Here is a 25,906-nt window from a genome sequence, read left to right as displayed (position 1 = left end):
GAAATTGTCTTAAAATGATTAAAAGATTAATGATTCAATTATCTTAAAATGATTTAAAAGCTCTAAATGTTAGAGCTAAAATAGAAAACTCTTAGAAGAAACATAAGGGGAACAAATTGATCACATTGGATTTGGCAGTGATTTTTTGATATAACAGCTAAAATACAGGCAACAAAAGAAATGTTAGTGGGGTTCCATTAAAATTAAAAAATTTTGTGTACCAATGGTCATTATCAACAGAGTGAAAAGGTAACCCATGGAATGGGACAAAATACCTGCAAGTCACATATTTGATAAAGGATTAGCATCCATAATATGTAAAGGTCGACGCTTAAACAATTAACAAACAAATAAAAAACATATAACAACAACAACAAATACCCTGGTTAAATAATGTACAAAAGACTTTAATGGATAATTCTCCAAAGATGTACAAATGGTCCATAAGCACATGAAAAGATGCTCAAACATCACTGATCATTAAGGAAATGTAAATCAAAATCTCAATGAGATACCACCTTGTACCCATTAGGATGCCTGCTATCAAATCAACAAAAATTAAGTGTTGGCAACATGTGGAGTAAAAGAACTCTGTACCATCTAAAAGAATGTAAAATGGCATGGCCACTGTGGCAAGCAATTCCTCAAAAAATTTAAAGAATTACCAGATGTTCCAGCACTTGTACTTCTGAGTATATTTCCAAAGTAATTTGAAAACAAGGATTCAAGATATTTTTACACCCATGTTCATAGCAACATTATACACAAAGTGTGGAAGCAACCTAAGTGTTCCTTGTTGGATGAATACTTAAACAAAATGGGTGAACACACACATCTACATAAATACATACACAATGGAATGTAACCTTATAAAGGAAGAAAATTCTGAAACGTGTTAAAACATGGATGAACCTTTAGGACACTATGCTAAGTGAAATAAGACAGTCACAAAAAGACAAATACTATATGATTTCACTTACATGAGGTTTACCTAGAATAGTGAAGTTCATACAGACAGAAAATGGAATGGTGGTTGCTAGTGGCTGGGGAAGGAGTAAGTGAGAAGCTGTTATTTAATGGGTGTAGAGCTTCAGTTTGAGATGATGAAAATTCTGGAGATGTGTTGGCTTCACAACAACGTGAATGTACTTAATGCCACTGAACTGTACCATTTTAAAATGGTAATTTTTAAAAAAAAAAAGGAAATGCACATATAAATGTAAATTCTGAAAGTACCCTCTTCAATTTTTCTGCCTGGTGAACTAATCTTTATTGTCTAACTCCAATATCACATTTTTAGTGATGATTTCACATTGAGTGCAATTGAATAATATTTCAATTTTGCTGTGGAAAATGTTTTTGTTTTCTATTTTTCTGTTACTTCTCACCCCCTACTGACACACAGACACACACAAGCACCACCAATTTATATTTGACTTCAGTATTTGAATTCCACATAGCTGAGGCCCTTTGAGATCATTTAATTTTTGAGTTTGTTCTAGCATAATTACTTTGTTAAAACTGAAACTCCACTATGATGAGACTTATCAGAATAGATATTTTAAAATATGCTCAGTGTCTGGATCAATGCAATGTTAGTCAGCTTTTGTAAATTTTAGGAAACACTTATTTTCCATTCTTTGTGGAATTCCTTTGAAATACAGGACTCTAGTGGATTTGTATGATTTCTTGGCTGATTTTTTTGTTTCACAGTAAATTACCTGTTTTGAGTAAGGTGAAATGTAGGAAATTAATGATTTATAGTTGCCTTTTAGAAAGAACATAGAAGTAGAAAGGTTATCTGCTCAGCAGTACAGTTTTTGTCATTCTTGAACTGCACCACCTAGTAGTGGACTTAGACATACTGTGAGTTATACACTTGATTACTGAGAGAATAGATTAGTGTGAAGATTGTTTGGGAGAGTTGTAGGTTGTAAGGTTTTGAGATGTCTGGAAGCTCAGTAGAAATACTCCACTATGATTCTTTTGTAAATGTACAAAATATCCAGGTATGAATCATTGTTTTTACAATCAGGACAGCCCTGTTGTGTCTCCTCCATTTTACTATAACAAAGTACCATAATCTTGAAAATTCTTTAGCCATTCAGTTACACAGAAAAGTCCTAGTTAGGTGAGCTCTTTTATGAAATGAGCTAACTTTATTTATAGAATTATTTTTTTCAAAATACTAATTTATATCTTCATGTGTATATGGTGGATACAATCTCCCTTATGGGGAAGCACTGGCACTTAGGGTATCTACAAAAACAGTAAAATCCCACAATGATGCAGTCAGGGATCCAGATATAAAGTAATTGGTTCCTATTCTGTGCCAATCCCATATCTCAAATGGAGCTCTGGCATAGATTCTGGGGACTAGGTAGATATGGGAAGATGGGCAGGAAAAATAGAGAAGGAGGGCATACTGCAGGGGTGGAGGTGTGGCTGTCAACGTAGAAGATCTTCACTTTATCTGTTGTCATTTGCATCCTGTAAGTCCCAGCCAACAGAGAGCCATGCATATTTAAGCATCCCCCCCCCGCCCCCCCCCGACCAAAAAAAAAAAAAAAAAAAAAAAAACAGCCACCACCAGATGGAGCCAGTCTGCATCTCAGACTACAGTAGATTTTTACTCTCAGAGCTTGACAAGGTCATTTCATTAATTTTCAAAATGTCAAAAAATACTTGCTTTGCAGGATTGAATATTTTCAACCCTCACTTATTTTCAGAGTTTTACTGAGCTGTACTCTTTGAACATTTCTTTTATTGTTGTTGTCCTATTTTTTTTAATACTCAGATATCATAGAATATACAAGCTGCTCCAACAACAGCCCCGTCTAAAAGAAATGTAGTGCATACCACATAATATAATTAAAAAAATTTTAGTGTCATATTATAAAAGAAAAAAGAAATCAATGAAATTAATTTTATAATGTATTTTTAAATTTAATCCAGTATATCCAGAATATTATCATTTCAGTATGTAATCAGAATAAAAAACTACTGAAACATTTCTTCCCTTTTTTTGTACTAAATCTTTTGAAATCTGGTGTATATTTTTTCACTTACTAGACATGTCAGTTTGGATTATCCACTTTCAAGTTCTCAATAGCTATAATTGGCCAGTGGCTACCATGTTAAACATTGTAACTCTACAAGCTTCTTTTGGTTGATGTTTATATAAAGAAAAATTATAATTGTATCCCCAAAACTCAGTACAACATATTAACACAATACGTGTGGTAAGTCTCAAATGACATTACAATTGAAGGACAGTCATGTAGTCATTTTGAAAAGTATGCCCAGTTGTCATTAAATAATTTTCTTTTTTTTTTTTTTTATTTTTTTTTTCAACGTTTATTTATTTTTGGGACAGAGAGAGACAGAGCATGAACGGGGGAGGGGCAGAGAGAGAGGGAGACACAGGATCGGAAACAGGCTCCAGGCTCTGAGCCATCAGCCCAGAGCCTGATGCGGGGCTCGAACTCATGGACCGTGAGATCGTGACCTGGCTGAAGTCGGATGCTTAACCGACTGTGCCACCCAGGCGCCCCTAAATAATTTTCTTTTTTTTTTTTTTAAATTTTTTTTTTCAACGTTTATTTTATTTTGGGGACAGAGAGAGACAGAGCATGAACGGGGGAGGGGCAGAGAGAGAGGGAGACACAGAATCGGAAACAGGCTCCAGGCTCTGAGCCATCAGCCCAGAGCCTGACGCGGGGCTCGAACTCACAGACCGCTAGATCGTGACCTGGCTGAAGTCGGACGCTTAACCGACTGCGCCACCCAGGCGCCCCTAAATAATTTTCTTAAACTAGGATGTTACTTATGCAAAAAGAGGTAGGAAGCATAAAAAGCATTTATTTGTTTAAAAACACAATTATTTGGGGGTATGGAAGCAATATTTTAAGCACCTTATATCCTGTATGAATGATTGTTGTTTGTATATAGGCATTTTTACTGTGCTTTAGCCACTTCTTAAGAAACTGAGATTGACATGTAATACACTATATTACTTTTTTCCCTTTCAAGTACCAGGGACTAGGCCCCCATTTGCCATTTTTTTGACCTAACAGTGATTTCCAGAAATGAATTACTTGCATTAAGTGGGACATGCCTTTGATGCTAACTCTAAGTACAGTGCTTTTGAAATTGTGTTTGTGTTGACTGAAATTAAAGGGTTTTCCATAGTGCTTCAGGATTTTAAAACAATGTGATTCCACGTTCATTTTAAAAGGTGTTTTAAACTTTCAGCTTAAACTACAAAAGGCATTACATGTTAGGAAATTTTTGTACATTTATATTTTGTACAGCATATTATTGCTTTTATAGATCTCAGAATAGTGTTTGTTTATTTCTCTCTCACTTTGCTATTTAGAGTACTCTGTTTAAGAAGTAGGCAACTTAAAAACTTCTATTATCTATAGCCACTTTTTTGTATGAATGAGAATTTTTACAAAACTGTGTAGCCATCCAAACTATAAAATTAAACAGAATGCCTAGACTGACTACATTGTGATATACAGTCTAAGTTTTACATACTATGTGTTTATAAAAAAACATTCCACCATTCCAGTGGATATACTTTATAATAAATATTATACATTAAAATTTATAAAGCAGAATTATGCTTCATCAACTTCATACTCAGATTTTGTTTACTCCCTGCAAAATATTAAACAGTTTAAAAGAACAAGCTTGGAAACAATGTATATAGTAGTAATTTCTTATAGCTCTTCATTTTTAAAATACTTAACATAATTCCCAGGGTAATGGTTGTTTTTTCTACCCACAGCTCAAAACCCTGCAAAATTAGTAATCACCAAATATTGAGGGTAACTTTATAAATAAATTTTGAGGTCAAGCAGTTAATAACTTCTTAACTCTTAAACCATATCCTATTTTTCTCCTTCAGAATGAGAAAATGGTACTTTGAATGTGATCATCTTAAAATACCACTGCATGGAAAAAGAAAAACTGAAAAATTTACTGTGGTTTTTGTCTTGGACTTACTAATTTTAAATCAGTCACAATTGCTTTAGAAATACCCATGTGTGGAGTGCCTGGGTGGCTCAGTTGGTTAAGCCTACAACTTCAGCTCAGGTGATGATCTATCTCATGGTTGGTGAGTTCGAGCCCCGCGTCAGGCTCTGTGCTGATAGCTCAGAGCCTGGAGCCTGCTTCAGATTCTGTGTCTCTGCCCCTCTCCTACTCATGTTCTGCCTCTCTTTATCTCTCAAAAATGAATAAATGTTAAAAAAAAATAAAGAAATAGCCATGTGTATCATGTGGTCTCTTTTAGGCATGTGGCTGATACACATTAAAAATAAATTTAATATAATCGAACCTATCAAAATTTATATTTCTGATGACAATATAATAATATAGAATGGTATAGTGAAAAAATAAGTCTAATATTTGTATGCGCTTTGTATACAGGTGAAATTAGAAAGGAGATATAATTTTTTCAGGTAAATGGATTTTGGCTTGCTCATATTGAAATTTGCTTTGTATTGTCAGTTGCACAAACAAAAACTTATGTAAGACACTACACAGAATGGAATGATTTTAAACATGCAATATTTGAATGTGAAACTGCAATTCTTTTTTTTTTTAATGCAAGGGATTTTTTTTTGTTTTTCAAATGAATACAAATGTATATCTTAACAGTATTAAATCTTTATGGTGACAGTAGAATAATCTATTTGAATACTAGGAATCTTCTTTCTGGATTGATTCCAAACTATGAAATATCTATAACACTGTATTTTCATATTATTATCATGATGCTATTTACAAACACAAATAATTTTTCATTATAAAAATAAAGCATAGGAAGTAGAAATAACCCAGATAACTTTTAGAAGAGAGATAAAAAATACATTAAAAAAATTTTTTTAGTTTATTTTCTCTGAGTGAGAGAGAGAGTGGGGGATGGGCAGAGAGAGAAGAAGAGAGAGAATCGCAAGCAGGCCCCCCACTGTCAGCACAGAGCCCAATGTGTGGCTCAAACTCATGAACCATGAAAACATGACCTGAGCCAAAATAAAGAGTCAGCCACTTAACTGAGTGAGCCACCCAGGTGTCCCCCAAAAATATCTTGAGACAGATGAAAATGAAAATACAACGTACCAAACTTATGGGATATATGAAAAGCAATTCTAAGAGTGTAGTTTATAGTAATTAATGCCTACATTAAGTTAAAGGTAAGATCTCAAATAAACAACCTTATACCTCAAGGTATTAGAAAAAGAACAAACTAAACCTAAATTAGAAGAGAAAAAATAACTAAAGTCAGAGTAGAAATAGAGTCTAAAAAAGACAATAGAAAAGATCAATGAGACAAAGAGCTCAGTTTTTAAAAAGTTAAGCAAAATAGACTTAAGAGGACTCAAAGAAAATTAGAAATGAAACATACATTATAATTCATATCATAGAAATATAGTCAATCATAAAAGACTATTATATGCCAACAAATCAGAGTAAAAAAGAAAATTAAATCCCTAGAAATAAGCACCCTGCCATGACTAAATCATGAAAAACAAAACAAAACAACAACAACAAAAAAAAAAAAACCAGAAAAACCAACAGACCCATTACTATTAAGGAGATTGAATCAGCAAGCAAATACTTCCCAAAAAATAAAGTCCAAGACGTGATGTTTTCCCTGGTGAATTCTACCAAGCATCAATGAATTAATGCCAGTCCTTCTAAAACTATTCCAAAAAACAAAGAGGAGGGAAAAGTTTAAAAATCTTTTACAAAGCCAGCATTGTCCTGATACCAAAGCCAGACAAGGATCGGGGGGGGGGGGGGGAGGGGGGGGAGTCCATTCCTGATAAACATAGATGCAAATGATCCTCAATAAAATATTAGCAAACTGAATGCAACAGCACATTGAAAAGATCATACTCCATGATAAGATGGGATTTATTCCAGAGATGCACAGATGGTTCAACATTGCAAATCAATAAATGTGATATACTTCATGATCAAAATGAAGTATAAAAACTATATTTTTGTTTCAGTAAACTCAGAAAAAGCATTTGATAATATTTAACATTTTTTTAAGATACCTCTCAACAAACTAGGTACAGAGGATGTACCTCAACATAGGGCTAAATGTGACAACTGCATATCTTATATCCTATTCAACAGTGAAATGCTAAAATCATTTCCACTAAGATCAGGAACAATACCCAAGGATGCCCACTCTTGATATTTTATTCAATATAGTAGTGGAAGCTTTAGCCAGAGGAGTTAGGCAAAAAAAAAAAAAAAAAAAAAGAAAAAAAAGAAAAAGAAAGAAATAAAAGGCATACAAATCAAAAAGGAAGAAATGGGGCACCTGGGTGGCTCAGTTGGTTAAGCTTCTGACTTCAGCTTAGATAAGGATCTCAAGGTTTGTGAGTTTGAGCCCCACATCAGGCTCTCTGCTCACAGCACAGAGCCTGCTTGGATCCTCTGTCTCCCTGTCTCTCTGCCCCTCCTCTGCTCATTTGCCTCTCTCAAAAATATATAAATAAACTTTTAAAAAATATTTTAAAAAGTTTAGAAAGAAGTAAAATTATCTCTGTTTGCAAATGACATTAAAACTAGAAAACCCTATAGACTTCAACAGAATCACTAGTAGATTTAATAAATGAACTCAGTAAAGTTGCACAATATATGTAAAATCAATATACAAAAATCATTTGTGTTTCTGTGTTATGACAATGAACTATCAGAACAGATGTTAAGTAAAACCCAAGTATAACAGGATCCAAACCAGTAAAATACTTAGTTATAAATATTTAAAAAAATGTTAATGTTTTATTCATTTTTTTGAGAGAGAGAGAGAGAGACAGAGTGCAAGTAGGGGAGAGGCAGGGAAAGACAGAGACAGAATCTGAAGCAGGCTCCAGGCTCTGAGCTGTCAGCACAGAGCCCAACACAGGACTTGAACTCATGGACTGTGAGATCATGACCTGAGCCGAAGTCAGACGCTTAACTGACTCAGCCACCCAGGTGCCCCAGGAATAAATTTAATGAAGGAAGTGAAAGACTGTACACTGAAAACTGTAAGGCACTGATAAAAGAAAGTGAAGAGGGCACAAATAAATGGGAAAAGTATTTTGTGTCTACTGCTTGGCATAATTATATTGCTAACGTCTCTGTACCACACAAAGCAATCTATGGATTCAGTTCAATCCCTATCAAAATTCCAATACCACTTTTTCACAAAAATAGAACGCTCCTAAAATTTGCCTGGAACCACAAAAGATGTCAAATAGCCAAACCTATTTAAATCTTTATTTAAATTTTATTTTATTTATTACATATTCTTTATTGTATACTCTTTAATCCCCTTCCCCTATTTCACCTATAAACCTACCCACCTCCCCTCTGGTAACCATCAGTTTGTTTGCTATTGTTAAGAATCTGTTCTTCGGTTTTCTCTTTTTATTTTTCCTGTAATCATTTGTTTTGTGTCTTAAATTCCACACATGAGTAAGATCATTTGTCTTTCTCTGACTGACTTACTTGGCTTAGCATTATACTCTCTACCTCCAACCATGTTGTTGCAAATAGCAAGATTTCATTCTTTCTTATGGCTGAGTAATATTCCAGGGTGAGCATGAGTGCATCTGTGTATGTGCGTGTATTACGTGCCTTTCAATTTTGCTGATTATTCCCTTCACTGTGCAGATGTTTTTCATTCTGATGTATTTCCAATAGCTTATTTTTGTTTTTGTTTCCCTTGCCTTAGGAGACATACCTAGAAAAATGTTGTACAGCTGATGTCAGAGAAGTTATTGCCTATGTTCTCTTAACAATTTTTATGGTTAGGGCTCACACATTTAGGCCTTTAATCCATTTTAGGTTTATTTTTGTGTATGGTGAAAAAAATGGTCCAGTTTCATTCTTTTGCATGTATCTATCCAGTTTTCCTAGCACCATTTGTTGAAGAGACTACCTTCAGTCCACAAAACTGAAAGGTAACCTATAGAATAGAAGATACTTGCAAATGACATAACTGATAAAGGATGAGTATCCAAAAATATATAAAGAATTTATTAAACTCAAAACCCAAGAAGCAAATAATCCAGTTAAAAAATGGGCAGAAGACATGGACATTTTTACAAAAGAGATATACAGATGGGCAACAGACACATGAAATTATGCTCAGCCTCACTTATCATCAGGGAAATGCAACTCAAAACTACAATAAGATAATAACCTCATACCTCTCAGAATGGCTAAAATTAACAGTACAAGAAACAACAGGTATTGGCAAGGATGCAGAGAAAGGGGAAGCATCTCACACTGTTGGTAGATATGCAAACTGGTGCAGCCACTGTAGAAAACAGCATGCAGGTTCTTCAAAAAGTTAAAATATAACTACCCTGGGGTACCTGGGTGGCTCAGTTGGTTGAGCACCAACTTCAGCTCAGATAATGATCTCACAGTCTATGAGCTCGAACCCCACATCGGGCTTTGGGCTGACAGCTCAGAGCCTGGAGCCTGCTTCAGATTCTGTGTCTCCATCTCTCTCTCTCCCCCTCCCTGACTCACGCTCTGTCTCTCTTTCTCTCTCAAAAATAAAATAAACCTTAAAAAAATAGAACCAGATTCCTAAGATTCAGGAATTGCACTCCTAGGTATTTACCCAAAGGATACAAAAACACTAATTGGAAGAGATACATGCACTTTGATGTTTACAGCAGCATTATCTATAATAGCCACATTTTAAAGCAGCCCAAGTGTTCATTGACTAATGAATGAAAAGAAGACATTGTGTGTGTGTGCGCACACACACACATACACACACACTATGGAATATTACTCAGCCATCAAAAAGAAAGAAATCTTGCATTTGCAATGACGTGGATGGAGTTAGAAAGTATTATACTAAATCAAATAAGTCAGAGAGATATACACTGTATGGTTTCACTCATATGCAGAATCTAAAAAACAAACAAACAAAAATGAACAAAGGGGAAAAAAGAGGAGCAAACCAGGAAACAGACTCTTAACTATAGAGAACAAACTGATGGTTACCAGAATGGGAGGCAGATTGGGGGATGGGTTAAACAAGCGATGGGGATGAAGGAGTGCACTTTGGCATGATGACTACCGAGTCATGTATGGAAGTGTTGAATTACTATTTTGTACACCTGGAACTAATATTACACAGTGTGTTGACTAACTGGAATTTAAATAAAAACTTTTAAAATGACTGTCTTTTTCCCATTGTATATTGATTCCTGCCTTGTTGATTAATTGATCATACGGTTCTAAGTTCATTTCTGAGTTTTCTATTATGCTCCATTGATCCATGTGTCTGTATTTTTGCCAGTACCATACTATTTTGATTACTACAGCTTTGTAATATCACTTGAAGTCTGGAATTGTAATACATCCAGTTTTGTATTTCTTTTTCAAGATTGCTCTGGCTATTTGGAGTAAACTTTTGTGGTTCTATACAAATTTTAGGATTCTTTTTTTTTTTAAGTGTGTTTATTTTGAGGGAGACAGCAGGGGAGGGAGAGAGAGAAACCCAAGTAGGCTCTACGCTGCCAGCACAGAGCCCAATGTGGGGCTCAATCTCACAAACTGAGCCAAAATCAAGAGTTGGATGCTTAACCGACTGAGCCACCCAAGGATTCTTAATTCCAGGTTTATAGAAAGTGCTGGTGGTATTTAATAGGCATTGCATTAAATCTGTAGATTGCTTTAAGTAGTTTAAACATTTAAAAAAATGTGTTCTTCCAATCCATGAGCATGGATTGTGTTTCCATTTCTTCACATTGTCTTGAATTTCTTTTATCAGTGTTTTTTTTAAATTTTTATTTGTTTAGTTTGAGATAGAGTGTGTGCGGAGGACAAAGAGAGAGAGAGAGAATCCCAAGCAGGGTCTGCACTGTCAGTGCAAAACCTGATGCAGGGCTCAAACTCTATGAACTGTGAGATCATGACCTAAGCCGAAATCAAGAGTCACGTTTAACCAGCTCGGCCACATAGCACCCCTTTTTATCAATGTTTTATGGTTTTCAGAGTACAGGTCTTTCACCTTTTTAGTTATGTTTATTGCTAGGTATCTTACTGTTAAATGGAATTATTAATTTCTGTTTCTGCTGTTTCATTATGAGAGTATAGGAATTCAGTTGATTTTTGTATCCTGCAAATTTACTGAATTCATTTATCAGTTCTGGTGGTTGTTTGGTGAAGTCTTTAGGGTTTCTATCATGTCATATGCAAATAGTAAATAGTAAAAGTTTGATTTCTTCCTTGCCAATTTGGACGCCTGTTATTTCTTTTAATTTCTGTGGCTAGGATTTCCAGTACCATGTTGAATAAGAGTGGTGAAAGTGGACATCCTTGTTTTGTTCCTCACCTGACCAGAAAAGCTCTCCAATTTTTTTCCCATTGTGTATGATTTTGGCTGTGGGTTTTTCATATGAAGCGTTTATTATATTGAGATATGTTAGCTCTAGACAGACTTTGCAGAGGATTTTAATCATGAATGAAAATTGTACTTTGTAGAAAGCTTTTTCTGCATGTATTAAAATGTGTTTTTTTATCCTTTCTCTTATTGCTGTGACATATCTTGTTGAATGTTTTGCAAATATTGAACCACACTTGCATGCACAGAATAAATCCCACTTGACCATGGTGTATAATTTTTTTAAATATATTGTTGGCTTTACTTTTCTAATATTTTGTTGACAAGTTTACATCTATATTAATGAGAAATATTGGCCTGTAGTTCTCTTTTTTGTGATATCTTACCACAGCAATCTTCATAAAGAAGAACAAAGCTGGAGGCATTATAATTCCTGATTTCAAACTATATTACAAATCTATAGTAATCAGCAGTTTGGCATTGATGTAAAAAACAGACACACAGATCAATGGAACAAAATAGCCTAGAAATAAACTCATAGAATTTGTTCAATTAATTTTTAACAGGACAGCCAAGAATATACAGTGGGGAAAAGATTGTGTCCAAGAAATGGTTTTTAGGAAAATTGGGTATCCACATGGAAGAGAATGAAATTGGACCTCTGTCTTCTACTTTACACAAAAATCAACTCAAAATGGATTAAATCTTTGAACATAAGACCTGAAACCATAAAGCTCATAGAAGAAAATCTAAAGAGTATGCTCTTTGACATTAGTCTTGATAGTGAATTTTTAGATTTAGGAACAAGAGCAAAATTAAGTGAGACCACATCAAACTAAATAGTTCCACACAACAAAGGAAACCGTTAACAAAATAAAAAGGCAACCTACTAAGTGGGAAAGATATTTACACTGTTTGTGGAAATGTTAACCTGTATAGTTGCTATGGCAAACAGCATGGAGGTTCCTCAACAAATTAAAAATAGAACTACCAATAATCCCACTTCTGAATATATAGCCAAAGAACACAAAATAATTATCTGAAAGAATTACCTGTACTCTCATATTTATAGAAGAATTATTTATAATATCCAAAGTATGGGGAAAACCTAAGTGTCTATCTACAGATGTATGGATACAACTATATATACACAATGGAATATTACGCACCCTTATAAAAGAGTGAAATCTTGTCATAGGTAGTAGACATGAATGAATCTGGAAGCCATTATGCTAACTGAAGACAGAGAAAGACAAATACTACATGGTATCCCTTGTTGTATTGTAATATGTGGAATTTTAAAAGAAAGTTGAATTTACAACAGTGAAGAATATGTCACTTTCAAGAGTTGAGTTGTGAGGGAAGTAGGGAACAAGTGGTAAAAGAATATAAACTTTTCAGTTATAAGATGGATACAATCGAAGGAAGTAATGTATAACATGCTGAGTACAGTTGATAACAGTGCATTGAATAGTTGAAATTTTCTGAGAATAGAATTTACATATCTTCACACACAAAATTCATATATATATACACATATATTTTTATATATGTATATATTTATATATACATATAATTTTACATATTTATATATGTATAAGTGTATATATATTTTATATATATGTATATATTTATATATATATACATATAAGTTTATATATATATGTGTGTATATATATATATATAAGTGTGAGGTGAGGAGTGTGTTAACTCAATGAGGGACCCCTTTCATGATGTATATTAAATCCTCATACTATATACTTTAAATATCTCACATTAACTGGTCAACTACATGCAAAAAAATTTTTAATAAAGCAACATAGAAGAGGAAATCTGATCCATACAGTAACTAATTATGATTTTCCAGGATTTTTGCAGCCTTCGGAAGATAGTTTTGTGAAAATCAATAGTGGCCATTAATTTTAAATAAATGAATAAATAATTAAATCTCTTACATGCATAAATCAGTAATTCCAGAGGGAGAGGAGGATGACAGCAGAGTAGGAGGATCCTAGGCTCATGTTGTCCTATGAACACAACTAGATAACTATCAGATCATCCTAAATAACCCAGAAATTGACATGAAGACTGACAACAAACTCCACAACTTAAGGGAGAGAAGAATCCTCATCAAAGAATGTAGGAAGTACGGAGATATGGTTTAGGGGAGAAACTGATTCCAGGTGCTACAGAGGGGAGAGAGTTGTGGTCACAGAAAAGGATGAGAGAGAGAGCAACACACAAGGAGAATATTGCCTCAAAGCCATTGCCTTGGAAAACAAGACAGGCTGGATATCATGAGAACTTGCTTAGAACCTGTATTTTTTTAAAAAAATGTTTGTTTTTAAGAGCGAGAGAGCAAGAGAGGAGGGGCAGAGAGAGAGGGAAACAGAGAACCTGAAGCAGGCTTTGCACTTTCAGCATAGAGCCCAATACCGGTCTCCAACCCATGACCCTTGAGATCATCACCTGAGCCAAAGTCAGATACTTAACTGACTAAGCCTCCCAAGTGACCCAAGAGCCTGGATTTTTAAAGGTCAGGATGCTTGCCTGGGATATAGTCCAGAGGGCACTGTGCTGCTCCTGGAGAGAAGGCAGGCAAACCAACCAAAGGCAACAGCATAGAAGCAGCAATCTGAAAAATGCCTGGGGCACCCAAGAGGGAGATTATTCACTCTTGGGGCATGTGCCTGATGGGAAGCATTCACAGAGATATCTCTTCAGGAACAAAGGAGCTGGCTAGTGCCAATTCCATCCCCAATCCCTCAGCAAAAACACAGCCACCTACCAGAAGTAGCATATTGCCAACACTGGCTGCCTAACTTGCATACACCAGGCCCTAACTCCCTACATTATGGTGGGACAGCCCTTATCAGGCAAGCATGCCTCATTCCCAGCATGGTGGGCCCCAACCCCAGATGACCAGCAGAAACCATTGCCCATACCATGTCTACTGACCATAGTGTTCTTGTGGAGGTTGTGTCAGGTCTCATTTTACAAGTAGACCAGTGCAAATTTACATAAAACTTGCCACATTCAGACCAGGGAACAAACACTGCTCACAGAAGGCAAGGAGAGCCTCTGCAGATGACCAGCCTGAAGGATACAGCAGCCAAAGCACAATAGCAGAGCAGAGACAGCACACACCAGAGAAAATCCCTGAATCACCAGGTCCAGGACATTACATATTCTCTTCCTTAAGGAGCCATTGCTTTCAGGAGCAGGAAAAATAACTAGCTTTTCTAGCACAGAAAAAAAGACAAAGCCTTAGACAAAATGTCAAGATAGAGGAATTTATACCAAATGAAAGAACAAATTACATCCACAGCCAGATATCTAAGAAAAAGATATAAGTAACATTCATGATTGAGAATTTAAAGCAACAATTATAAGGATAGTCACTGAGCTTAAAAAAAGTATAGAAAACATCCAGGGGACCCTTGCCACAGAAATAAAAAAGTGAAAACAGAACCATTCAGAGATAAGAGTGCAATAAACAAGATTACAAACATGCTTGATACAATGAATAGCAGGCTGTAAGTAGTAGAGGAACAATGACCTAGAAGACAAAATAATTGAAAGAAATGAAGCTGAACAAAAGAAGAATTATGCAACATGAGAATGGACTTAGGGAACTCAGTGGTTCAATCAAGCATAATAACATTATAGGAGTGCCAAAAGAAGAAGACAGAAAAGGGGGCAGAAAATTTATTTGAGGGAAGAATAGGTGAAAACATCCCTAATCTGGGAAAGGAAAAAGACATCCAGATCCAGGAGACAGAGAACTCCCATCCAAAGCAAAAAAGCTGGCCAACACCAAGACATATTGCAATTAAATTTACAAAATGTAGTGATAAAAAATTTTTAAAGCAGGAAGACAAAAGATTATCTTTAAATAATCAAATAGCAATGGAGAAAAAAAAACACATTTTTAATTTGATCACCAAATGCACAATTTTGATAATTGTTAATTTTGTGGTTTATTTTAAATATATTTTCGTGATGGTTATTTTGAAGTTTTAATCAAAAATCTTTAATCATGAGTGTCTAATAAACAGTAAAAACAAAGGTAAGCCAAGAAATTGAAACAGGTAAAATAAGACAAATGTTCTTAATTTGGTGTTGTGTGTTTCAGCAGTTTATCAGTCTATTAGCTTTCATCTTCATTTCACTCCTCTTTATTAATTGAATGTAAGCATCCATTTTCTGCAAACTTCATACTAAGTGTACATTAAAAGATTTGCCCTGCTTGAAGGAACAGAGATTCACAAAAGACTGGGCAATTGGTTTTCTCAGTGGTGCCCACATTTTTATGGCAGTTGAGAAAATTGTAGCTAGAAGATGCCAAAGTACTAAATGACGCCACCATCCTACCGCATTGATAGCTTTACTGGGGGTTTCAATATAAGAGATTATTTGGTGGATATAGTTCAGTATTATTCATTGTACTTAATCTAAAATTATTCATTGTATTCTGTGTACTTGGCGATGTGCTAAAACATGTAAAAATCAAAATCAAAATCATGATTTCAGCAAAAGAATCCTCACTCTTTTGAAAGAAGACAGGTATGAAGGTAGTGGGTAGAAAGAGCAAAGGCTTTAGAGATTTTGCAATCATTACCTTACCATCTCTCTTTGATTACTAGATCTGTGGCCTTGGGAATTTATTTAAACTCTCTGAGTTTGCTTCCTTATCTGTAATATAGGATACTAATATCCATCTTACAAGATCTTTATGATCATTAATATTTGACACAGACACACAGTAAGTGATAGCTCTTATTATAGTGTTTTTATCAAGACTTATGGACTATTGGAAAACATGATAGTTTATTACACTAAATAACTTTGTTCATTGAATATTGTGTTAGGTGCTCAAACTGTGTTTTCTCCCTTTAGAGATGATGAAGAGAAAAAAAAATCTCCAACTGAAGGAACTGATGAGAAGGCTAATGGAACACATCCAAAGACCATCAGTCGTATTGGGAGTACTACCAACCCATTCTTAGACATTCCTCATGACCCAAATGCTGCTGTATACAAAAGTGGATTCTTGGCTCGGAAAATCCATGCAGATATGGATGGGAAGAAGAGTAAGCATAATTTTTTATTGTCATTTTCTGTTTTAATTATTTCATCTTGAGGCTCAAAATTTAAAGTGAATTTATCTGAAGTAAAGTCAAGGATAAAGAAAAATTATATTAGGTTTGTCTAGAAAAGTATTACTGAAGTTTGATGATGCCTCTAACCCTCAGAAATCCATTGTCATGCTTGATCTTCTCCAAGTAGAATTATAGAACTTCAGAAATGGAAGACCTCTTACAGATTATTCCTTTCTAGCTTTTTATTCATTTACTCTTGCCTTCAACAAATAATTTTGAGTACTTACTATGTGCTAGGCATCAAAAATATAGCAATGAATACGATGGAAAAGGTATCTGTCTTCATGGAGTTTACATCTCTCATGGTTGTGGGGAAGAATTAATTTATAACACATAGAATAATCAATAATGTAAGATCCCAGAAACAAAACAGGAAGGGAAAGAATTGCAGTCTATGCACATTTGAATGATTGGCCTTTGTGGAAGATGGATAGGTGCAACATAGGCATCCATGGTATAATTAGTATTGGGAAATTAGAGTCCCATCTGATAGCTTTGTGAAGTATGAGACATAGTTACCTATAACAGATAATAGTGTTTGAAATTTGAAAGAAATGAAGTATGTTTCTGTGCTTAGAATAGCCTATGTAGGGTGAAATAGCAATTTGATATAGTTGGACAGGCTCAGGTAAGCTGGTATGTATGCTCACAATTAGTAGGTTCAACCTTTAGGGTATCCTTACCTACCTACAGATGCAAACATGTAGTGCTTGGATGGACATTACCACTATTTCCATCTGTGACTTTTTCTTACTGTGGTAGTACTTTCTGTTAGGTTACAGTCAAGAGAAAGACTGTAATAGAGTGGCTTTGGAACTGACTTAAGATGCTGACTAAGTTTCTCAGTTTTTCCAAGTTTCTTAGGAGTACCTCTACCATATTTCCTGTGCACTCTATATACTAGCCTACTAGACTACTTGATTTTTTCTAAGAGAATTGTGTCAGGACTCTTGTAGTTGCAAGTGACAGCAAATCTGACTGGCTTATGAAAAAAGGGCAAGGCCACACTTAAAATGAAGAATTATCACCAGGACACTTTATTATATTGTCTCTGCATTATAGTGCATGTCACCTGTATTCCTTACAACAGGGCTCTTTCACATGGCTAGATACATAATTATTAGCAGCATTACTTTATGTGTTCAATTTTGTCACCAAAGTATTCTCGTTTCCTAACTTTGAATTTAGTATATTATGTGGCAAGATTCTGATTTGTATTACAGAGGGATGGAATACTGTGATTGACAGCACACACTTGGTTGAATGCAAATAGAAAAGTTCCCTCAAGAATGAATAAAATACAGAAAAGGGGGTCTTTTTGGTAGACAAAACAATGGTATTCATTTCTTTGTTGCCAGCATACACACACACCCTTTCTCCATCCAGTTCAAATGGTGCTTTTGCTGAACCTAGTACAGTTTTCCATTTATAACCACAGATACACTCATTCTCTGTCCCACATGCCATGCCTAGAAGTGACTCTCATCTCCAAGATTAAAATTAGCTGATTGGTGTCCATTTTGTCTCAGATAGGGATGTAAATTCACTTATAGGCTAAATTAAAAATATACAAATGTCTGACATACTTCATATAAAGTAATAGAAGCAAAAAACAGAATAACTGCAATTTAAAATAACAGTTCAAAAAAGCAAAAATAGCAAGATAGCTATCACTTATTCCATGTAATTTTCTACATTCTGCCTCATAAGGATAACAAAGTTAACCTAATTGAGTCTTTTTTCATTGAGTCCCTTCCCTAGCAATGGATTGACATAATTGGTTAGCTTATTCCAAAGAGTCCCCAGATTCAGCCTATCAATGACATTTTCTTTGTTTCATGTTTCCCTGTGCCATCTTGGAGGATTATTGGAGAAAATTCCCTTGCTGGAAGCTCTACTCCCTTATTAGCCCACTTTTATATGAGTATAGGTACAAAATCTAGGAGTTGCTTAGCAGTTGAGACAGAACTCTTATATCACACTAGGTTTTTCTGCCAATATAACTACTTTAAAGCCTTAGTTAACTCCTATGAGTACTTCAGATTGATTAGGACAGTATGTCATAGGACTTTTGTCTTTTTAGCAACCTAAGAATTTCTGCCTAGGTGGGACCCTCCCCTGGAAGACCAGTGACAGGCCCCTGCCCACACCACATCCCTAAAGCCTGGAGTTTTAAGACTAGCAGGCTTGGCTGTGATACAGCTTAGAGGGCACCACAGGCTAACAACCTGGAGGCAGACAGTGTGGATACAGCAATCTGAAACACACCTAGAACACACAGAGAGGAGATTATTCACTCTTCTCAGCTTGCTTTCCTGAGAGACAGCATGCACAGGGACTCCTTTCCTTGAAGAAAGGAGCTGGCTGGTGCCATTTCCCTCCCCTGCCCTCAGCATAAACACAGAGCCATTTGTGGGAAGCAGCATAGCATCAACACTGGCTGCCTAACCTACTTATACCAAGCCCCACACCCCTGGGCTCTGACACTACTGCCCTTCTTGGTCAAGCTTTCTCCCATCCTAGCATGGTTCCCTTTCCATAGAACACCAGCAGAAACCCCTGCCCACACCATGGCTCCCAACCAGAGAATTCTGTAGGACTTTAGTTCAGGTGGAAGTAGTATCATATCTCATTTAGCAAGCAGACCAGAATATACCTAGTTAAAATTTGATTCTGGCCAAAGACCAAACACTGTCAACTGCAGGCAAGACAGACAACTGGCCTGAAGGATACAGCAGCCAGAAAAGAACAGCAGAGTGCACACATCACACTCTGAAGTACCAGGCCCTGGGCACTATATGATCTCTTTCATAAAGCCATTATTCTTAGAAGCAGGAAACCTAATGGAGTTTTCTAATATACAGAAGAGGATAGAAACTTAGATAAAATGCCAAGACAGGAATTTAGCCCAGATGAAAGGAGAAGACAAGGCCATGGCCAGAGATCTAAGAGAAACAGATATAAGTAACATACCTGATGGAGAATTTAAAGCAACAATCATAAGGATACTTACTGGGCTTGAGAAAATAATGGAAGACTTCATGCAGGTCCTTACCACAGAGATAAAAGAGTTAAAAACAGAAATGAAAAATGCAGTAACATTCAAAACAGGCTCGATGCAATGAACACAAGGATGAAAGAAGCAGAGAAACAACTAGGTAATGTAGAAGATAAAATAATGAAATATAGTGAAGCTGAATAAAACAGAGAAAGAAGAATTATGCAACATGAGAATATACTTAGGGAACTCAATTACTCCATCAAGCATAATAACATTCATATTATAGGAGTCTCAGTAGAAGAGAGAAAAGGGGGCAGAAAATTTCTCTAGATCCTAGGAGGCACAGAAACCTCCCATCAAAATCAACAAAAGTAAGCCAGCACTAAGGCATTATAATTAAATTTGCAAAATATAGTGATTAAGAAAAAAAAATCTTAAAAGCAACAAGACAAAAGAAGTCCCTAACTTACAAGGGAAACCCATAAGGCTCGCTGCAGATTTCTCAACAGAAACTTCCCAAGTCAGGAGAGACTGGCATGATGTATTCAAAGTTATGAATGGGAAGATTTTGCAGCCAAGAATACTCTGTCCAGCAAGGCTATCATTCAGAATAGAAGGAAAGGTAGAGTTTCCCAGATGAACAAAAACTAATGGAGTTTAAAGAAGCCCTGCAAGAAAACTTAAAGGGAACTGAGTAGAAAGGAAAGACCAAAGTGACAAAAACAAGAAAGAAGAGAACATCTCCAGAAACCATGACAAAAGAAGGAATAAAACAGCATTAAATACATATCCATCAATAGTTATTCTGAGTGAAAATGGACTAAATGCTCAAATAAAAAGACATAGGGTGTCAGATTGGATAAAAAGACAAGACCCATCTATATGCTGCCTACAAAAGACTCATTTTAGACCTAACACAACTGTGCCTTGAAAGTGACAGGATGGAGAAATATTTATCATGCAAGTGGACACCTAAATAAAGTTGGAGTAGAAATACTTATATAGGACAAGGTACACTTTAAACCAAAGACTGTAACAAAAGATGAAGAAGAGCACTATATCATAATAAAGGAGTCTATCCAAAAAGATCTGACAGTTGGAAGTTATTATGCACCCAAGATGGAGGCACCCAAGTGTATAAAACAATTAATAACAAACATAAAGCAACCCCTTGATAATAATACAATAAGAGGAGGAGACTTTATCACCCACTTATATCAGTGAACAGATCATCTGTGGAAAAAAATTAAACAAAGAAACAATGGATTTGAATGACATACTGGACCAGATGGACTTAACAGATATATTCAGAACATTCCATCCTAAAACACCAGAATACACATTATTTTCAAGTGCACATGGGACATTCCCCTGAATAGATCGCATACTAGGTCACAAATGAGACTTCAAAAAGTACAAAAAGACTGAGATCATACCATGCATCTTTTTTGACCACAACACTATGAAACTTGATGTCAATCACAAGAAAAACTATGAAAAGACAACAAATACTGGAGGTTAAACAACATGCTACTAAACAATGAATGAGTCAACCAGGAAATCGAAGAAGAAATTTAAAAAATACTTGAAAACAAATGAAAATGAAAACACAGTGGTCCAAAACATTTGGGATATGCAGGAAAAGCAGTCCTAAGGTGGAAGTATACAGTGCTACATGCCTACTTCAAGAAACAAGAAAAATCTCAAATGAAAAACCTAATCCTACACCTAAACGAAGTAGAAAAGGAACAACAAATGAAGCCTAATGCCAGTAGAAGGAGGTAAATAATAAAGATTAAAGCAGAAATAAATGGTATAGAAACTAAAAAAACAATGGAGCAGACCAATGAAACTAGGGATTTCTTTGAAAATGTTAGTAACATTGATAAACTCTTAGCCAGATTTATCAAAAAAAAAAAAAAAGAAAGAAAAAAAGGAAGGACCAAAATAAAATAAAAATAAAAGAGGAAAATTAACAGCCAACACTACAGAATACAAACAAATGTAAGAGAATATTATGAAAAATTATATGCCAACAAATTGGAAAACCTTGAAGATTGGATAAATTCCTAGAAAGATATAATACCAAAACTTAAATAGGAAGAAATAGAAAACTGAACAGACCAATAACTGGAAAATAAATTGAATTAATAATCAAAACTCTCCCGACAAACAAATTCCAGGGCCAAGTGGCATCACAGGTGGGTTCTACCAAACATTAAAAGGAGAGTTAATACCTATTCCTCTCAAACTATTCCAAAATATAGAAGAGGGTGGAAAACTTCCAAATTCATTCTATGAGTCCAGAATTACCCTGATACCAAAACCAGATAAAGACTCCACTAAAAGAGAAATAGAGGTTAATGTCCCTGATGAACATGGATGTAAAAAGTCTCAATAAAATAACAGCAAACCAAATCTAACAGTACATTAAAAGAATCCCCATGATCAAGTGAGATTTATTCCTGGACTGCAAGCGTGGTTCAGTATTTGTAAATCAATCATCATGATACACCACATTAATAAAGGAAAGGATAAGAACCATATGATCTTTTAAACAGATGCAAAAAAAAAAAAACATTTGACAAAGTACAATATCTATTCGTGATAAAAACCCTCAATGTAGTAGGGTTATTAGAGAGAACATAACAACATAATAAAGGTCATATATGAAAAAACCACAGCTAATATCTTCTTCAGTGGGGAAAAACTGAGATAATCCTCTACAGTCAGGAACAAGATAGGGATGTCCACTCTCACCATTGTTACTTTGACATAGTCCTGAAAGTCCTAGCCACAGCATTCAGAAAACAAAAGTAAATAAAAGGCATCCACATCAGCAAGGAAGAAGTCAAACTTCAGTCTTTGCAGATGATGTGATACTCCATATAGAAAACCCGAAAGACTCCACCAAAAAATTGCTAGAACTGAAACATGAGTTCAGTAAAGTCATAGGATTCAAAATCAAGGCACAGAAATCTTTTGTATTTCTATATGCCAATAATATAGCAGCAGAAAGAGAAATCAAGGAATGGATTCCATTTACAAGTGCACCAACAACCCTAAGATACTAGAAATAAACCTATTCAAGAGGTAAAAGATCTGTACTCTGAAAACTATAAAACACTGATGAAAGAAATTGAAGAGGACACAAAGAAATGAAGATGTTCCGTGATCATTAATTGGAAGAACAAACTTGTTAAAATGTCTACTACCCAAAGCAGTCTACACATTTAATGCAATCTCTATCAAAATACCACCAGCATTTTTCATAGAGCTAGAATAAACAATTCTAAAAATTGTATAGAACCACAAAAGACCCTGAATAGCTAAGGCAGTCATGACAAAGAAAAGCAAATTGGAAGCATCACAATTCCAGGCTTTAAGTTATATTGCAATGCTGTTGTGATCAGGACACTATGGTACTGGCATAAAAACAGACACATGGATCAGTGGAACAGAATAGAAAACCCAGAAATGAACCACAACAATATGGCAATTTCATCTTCAACAAAGCAGGAAGAAATATCTAATGGGAAAAATTCTCTTCAACAAATGGTGTTCTGAAAATTGGACAGCAATATGCAAAGGAGTGAAACTGGGCCACTTTCTTACATCACACACATTACATCATTTAAAATAAATTTAAAATGGCTGAAAGACCTAATTGTAAGTAAAATTTAAAATGGCCACTTTCTTACATCACACACATTACATCATTTAAAATAAATTTAAAATGGCTGAAAGACCTAATTGTAAGGTGGGAAACTATTAAAATCTTAGAGAACACAGACAGTAACCTTGTTGACATCAGCCATATCAACTTTGCACTAGATAAGTCTCCTGAGGCAAGGGGAACAAAAGCAAAAATAAACTATTGGGACTTCATCAAGATAAAAACTTCTGCACAGTGAAAGAAACAATCAATAAAACTAAAGGGCAACCTTTGGAATGGGAGAAGATATTTGCAAGTGATGTATCTGATAAAATGTTAGTATCCAAAATTTATAAAGAACTTGTCAAACTCAACACCCAAAACACAAATAATCCAGTTAAAAAATGAGCAGAAGACATGAGTAGACATTTTTCCAAAGAAGGCCAACAGACACGTGAAAAGTTGTTCAACATCACTCATCATCAGGGAAATACAAATCAAAAGTGCATTGAGGTATCACGTCACACCTGTCAGAATGACTAAAATTAATGACACAGCAAACAACAGATGTTTTGAGTTTACTGAGAAAGGGAATCCCCATTACACAGTTGGGAATGCAAACTGGAACAGCCACTGAGGAAAACATTATGGAGGTTCCTCAAAAAGTTAAAATAGGAGGGCACCTGGGTGGCTCAGTTTGTTGATTGATCAGCTCTTGGTTGCAGCTCAGGTAATGATATCACAGTTCCTGGGTTCAAGCTCCGCATTGGGCTCCAAACTGGTGGAGCAGAGCCTGCTTTGGATACTCTCTCCTTCTTTCTACCCCTCCTCCACTCTTGCTCACTCTGTCTATCTCTCTCTCTCTCTCTCAAAAAAAGTTAAAAATAGAAATACCCTATGATTCAGCAGTTGAAGTACTAGGTATTTACCCAAAGGATACAAAACTACTGATTCAAAGGGGTACATGCACCACAGTATTTATAGCACATTGTCAACAATAGCCAAATTATGGTAAGTGCCCACATGGCAATCAACTGACTAATGGATACAGAAGTGGTATATGTATGTAATGGAATATTACTCTGCCAAAAATAGAATGAAATCTTGTCTTTGCAACCACATGGATGGAGCTAGAGAGTATCAGGCTAAGCAAAGTAAGTCCATCAGAGAAAGACAAATACTGTCTGATTTCACTCATGTGGAATTTAAGAAAGAAAACAAATGAACATGGGGGGGGGGGAATAAAACAGACTCTTAACTATAGAGAACGAACTGATGTTCGTTGGAAGTGAGGTAGGTTTGTGGACATGTTAAATGGATGATGGGTATCAAGGAGTGCCCTTGTGATGAGCACTGGCTGCTGTGTGTAAGTGATGTATCAGTAAATTCTGCAGCTGAAACTAATATTACATTGTCTGTTAACTAACTGAAGTTTAGATAAAAATTTGAAAAAAGGAAAAAAAAGTTACCTTGGAATAAGGGAGTGAGATTGAGAGATTGCTGTGGTGTATGCTAAGTATATGTTTAACTTCATAAGAAACTTCCCAACTATTCCAAAGTGTCTTTGTACCATTTTGCATTCCTCCTAGCTATGCATGTTATATCCTCTTGATAAAATGATTCCTTTCTCATGAAATGATCCCCCTCATTCCTGGTCTTACTTATTTTGAAATCCACTTTGTCTTAGATTAACATAGTAACTCTCCCTTTCTTTTCAGTTTCTGTGTGATATTTAGATTTTTTTCTAGCTTTTTAATCTATAATTTTGTCTTTAAAATTGTTGTATACAGCATATTGATGTCTTGCTTTTTATCAATTTACAATCTCTGTGTTTTAACTAGAGTGTTTTCCTGCCTTGTTTAAGATTTGTGTGTGTGTGTGTGTGTGTGTGTGTGTGTGTGTGTGTGTGTGATTCTTTCTTCAATATTGGTGTATTGTCTTTGCTCTTTGTTTAATAATTTTAATGATTGTTTTTGGATTTACACTATAACTTGTCACAGTCTGTTTTCAAATTTTACTACTTCACGTGTAGTTTGAGACCCTTACAACAGGCTATTTTCTTTTCTCTTTTCCTAGCATTTGTGCTACTGTCATATGTTTTACTTGTGTATATGTTGTAAAACTCCTAGTACATGGTGATCATTTTTGCTTTAAATAGAAATGTGGTTTTTACCTTCACCCACACATTGACTATTTCTGAGATACTAAGTTTCCCTTTGCTTTTCCAAATTTCCACTTAGTATCTTTTTTTCTTAAATAATTTCCTTTAATATGTCTTAATAGTAAAGTCCTGCTAGCAAGAAATGTTCTCATGTTTTATCGATTTTTAAAAAAATGTGCAATGCAAGGGTGCCTGGGTGGTTCAGTTGGTTGAGCGTCTGGCTCTTGATTTCAGCTCAGGTCATGATCTCACAGTTGGTGAGATAGAGCTCTGTGCTGGTAGTATGGAATCTGCTTGGGATTCTCTCTCTTTTCCTTTCTCTCTGTTCCTTCCCTGCTTGTGCTCTGTCTCTCTTAAAATAAATTAATTAAAAAAAATTTTAATGTACACTGCATCTTAATTTTAGGAATTTATGATTACTGGTTGTAGAATTATTTGGCAGTGTTTTCCTTTTCCTTCAGTAATTTAAAAACATTCCATTGTTCAATGCCCTGTGTGATTTCAGGCAAAATGCCTGCTGACATTATTTGTTCCTCTGTAC

General features: G+C 35.3%; 1 protein-coding gene across 17 annotated transcripts in view; it reads left to right on the top strand.

Annotated features, from left to right (window-relative positions):
• The window catches only part of PSD3 (pleckstrin and Sec7 domain containing 3), a 796,422-nt gene that overhangs the window by 590,487 nt on the left and 180,029 nt on the right, over nt 1–25,906 (top strand). For all 17 annotated transcript variants that reach the window (XR_006707649.1, XM_045458150.1, XM_045458143.1 and 14 more), the window contains one exon: nt 16,286–16,479. Coding sequence is in view for 16 of the 17 variants with exons in the window: in XM_045458150.1 (XP_045314106.1) it covers nt 16,286–16,479 (194 nt within the window). In the remaining variant the exon portion in view is untranslated. The remainder of the gene's footprint in view (nt 1–16,285; nt 16,480–25,906) is intronic.

This window comes from Leopardus geoffroyi, chromosome B1 (genome assembly GCF_018350155.1).
Source record: "Leopardus geoffroyi isolate Oge1 chromosome B1, O.geoffroyi_Oge1_pat1.0, whole genome shotgun sequence".
Classification (NCBI taxonomy): Eukaryota; Metazoa; Chordata; class Mammalia; order Carnivora; family Felidae; genus Leopardus; species Leopardus geoffroyi.
The sequence above is the reverse complement of the archived record's forward strand: the minus strand, read 5'-3'. Positions and strand labels throughout refer to the sequence as shown.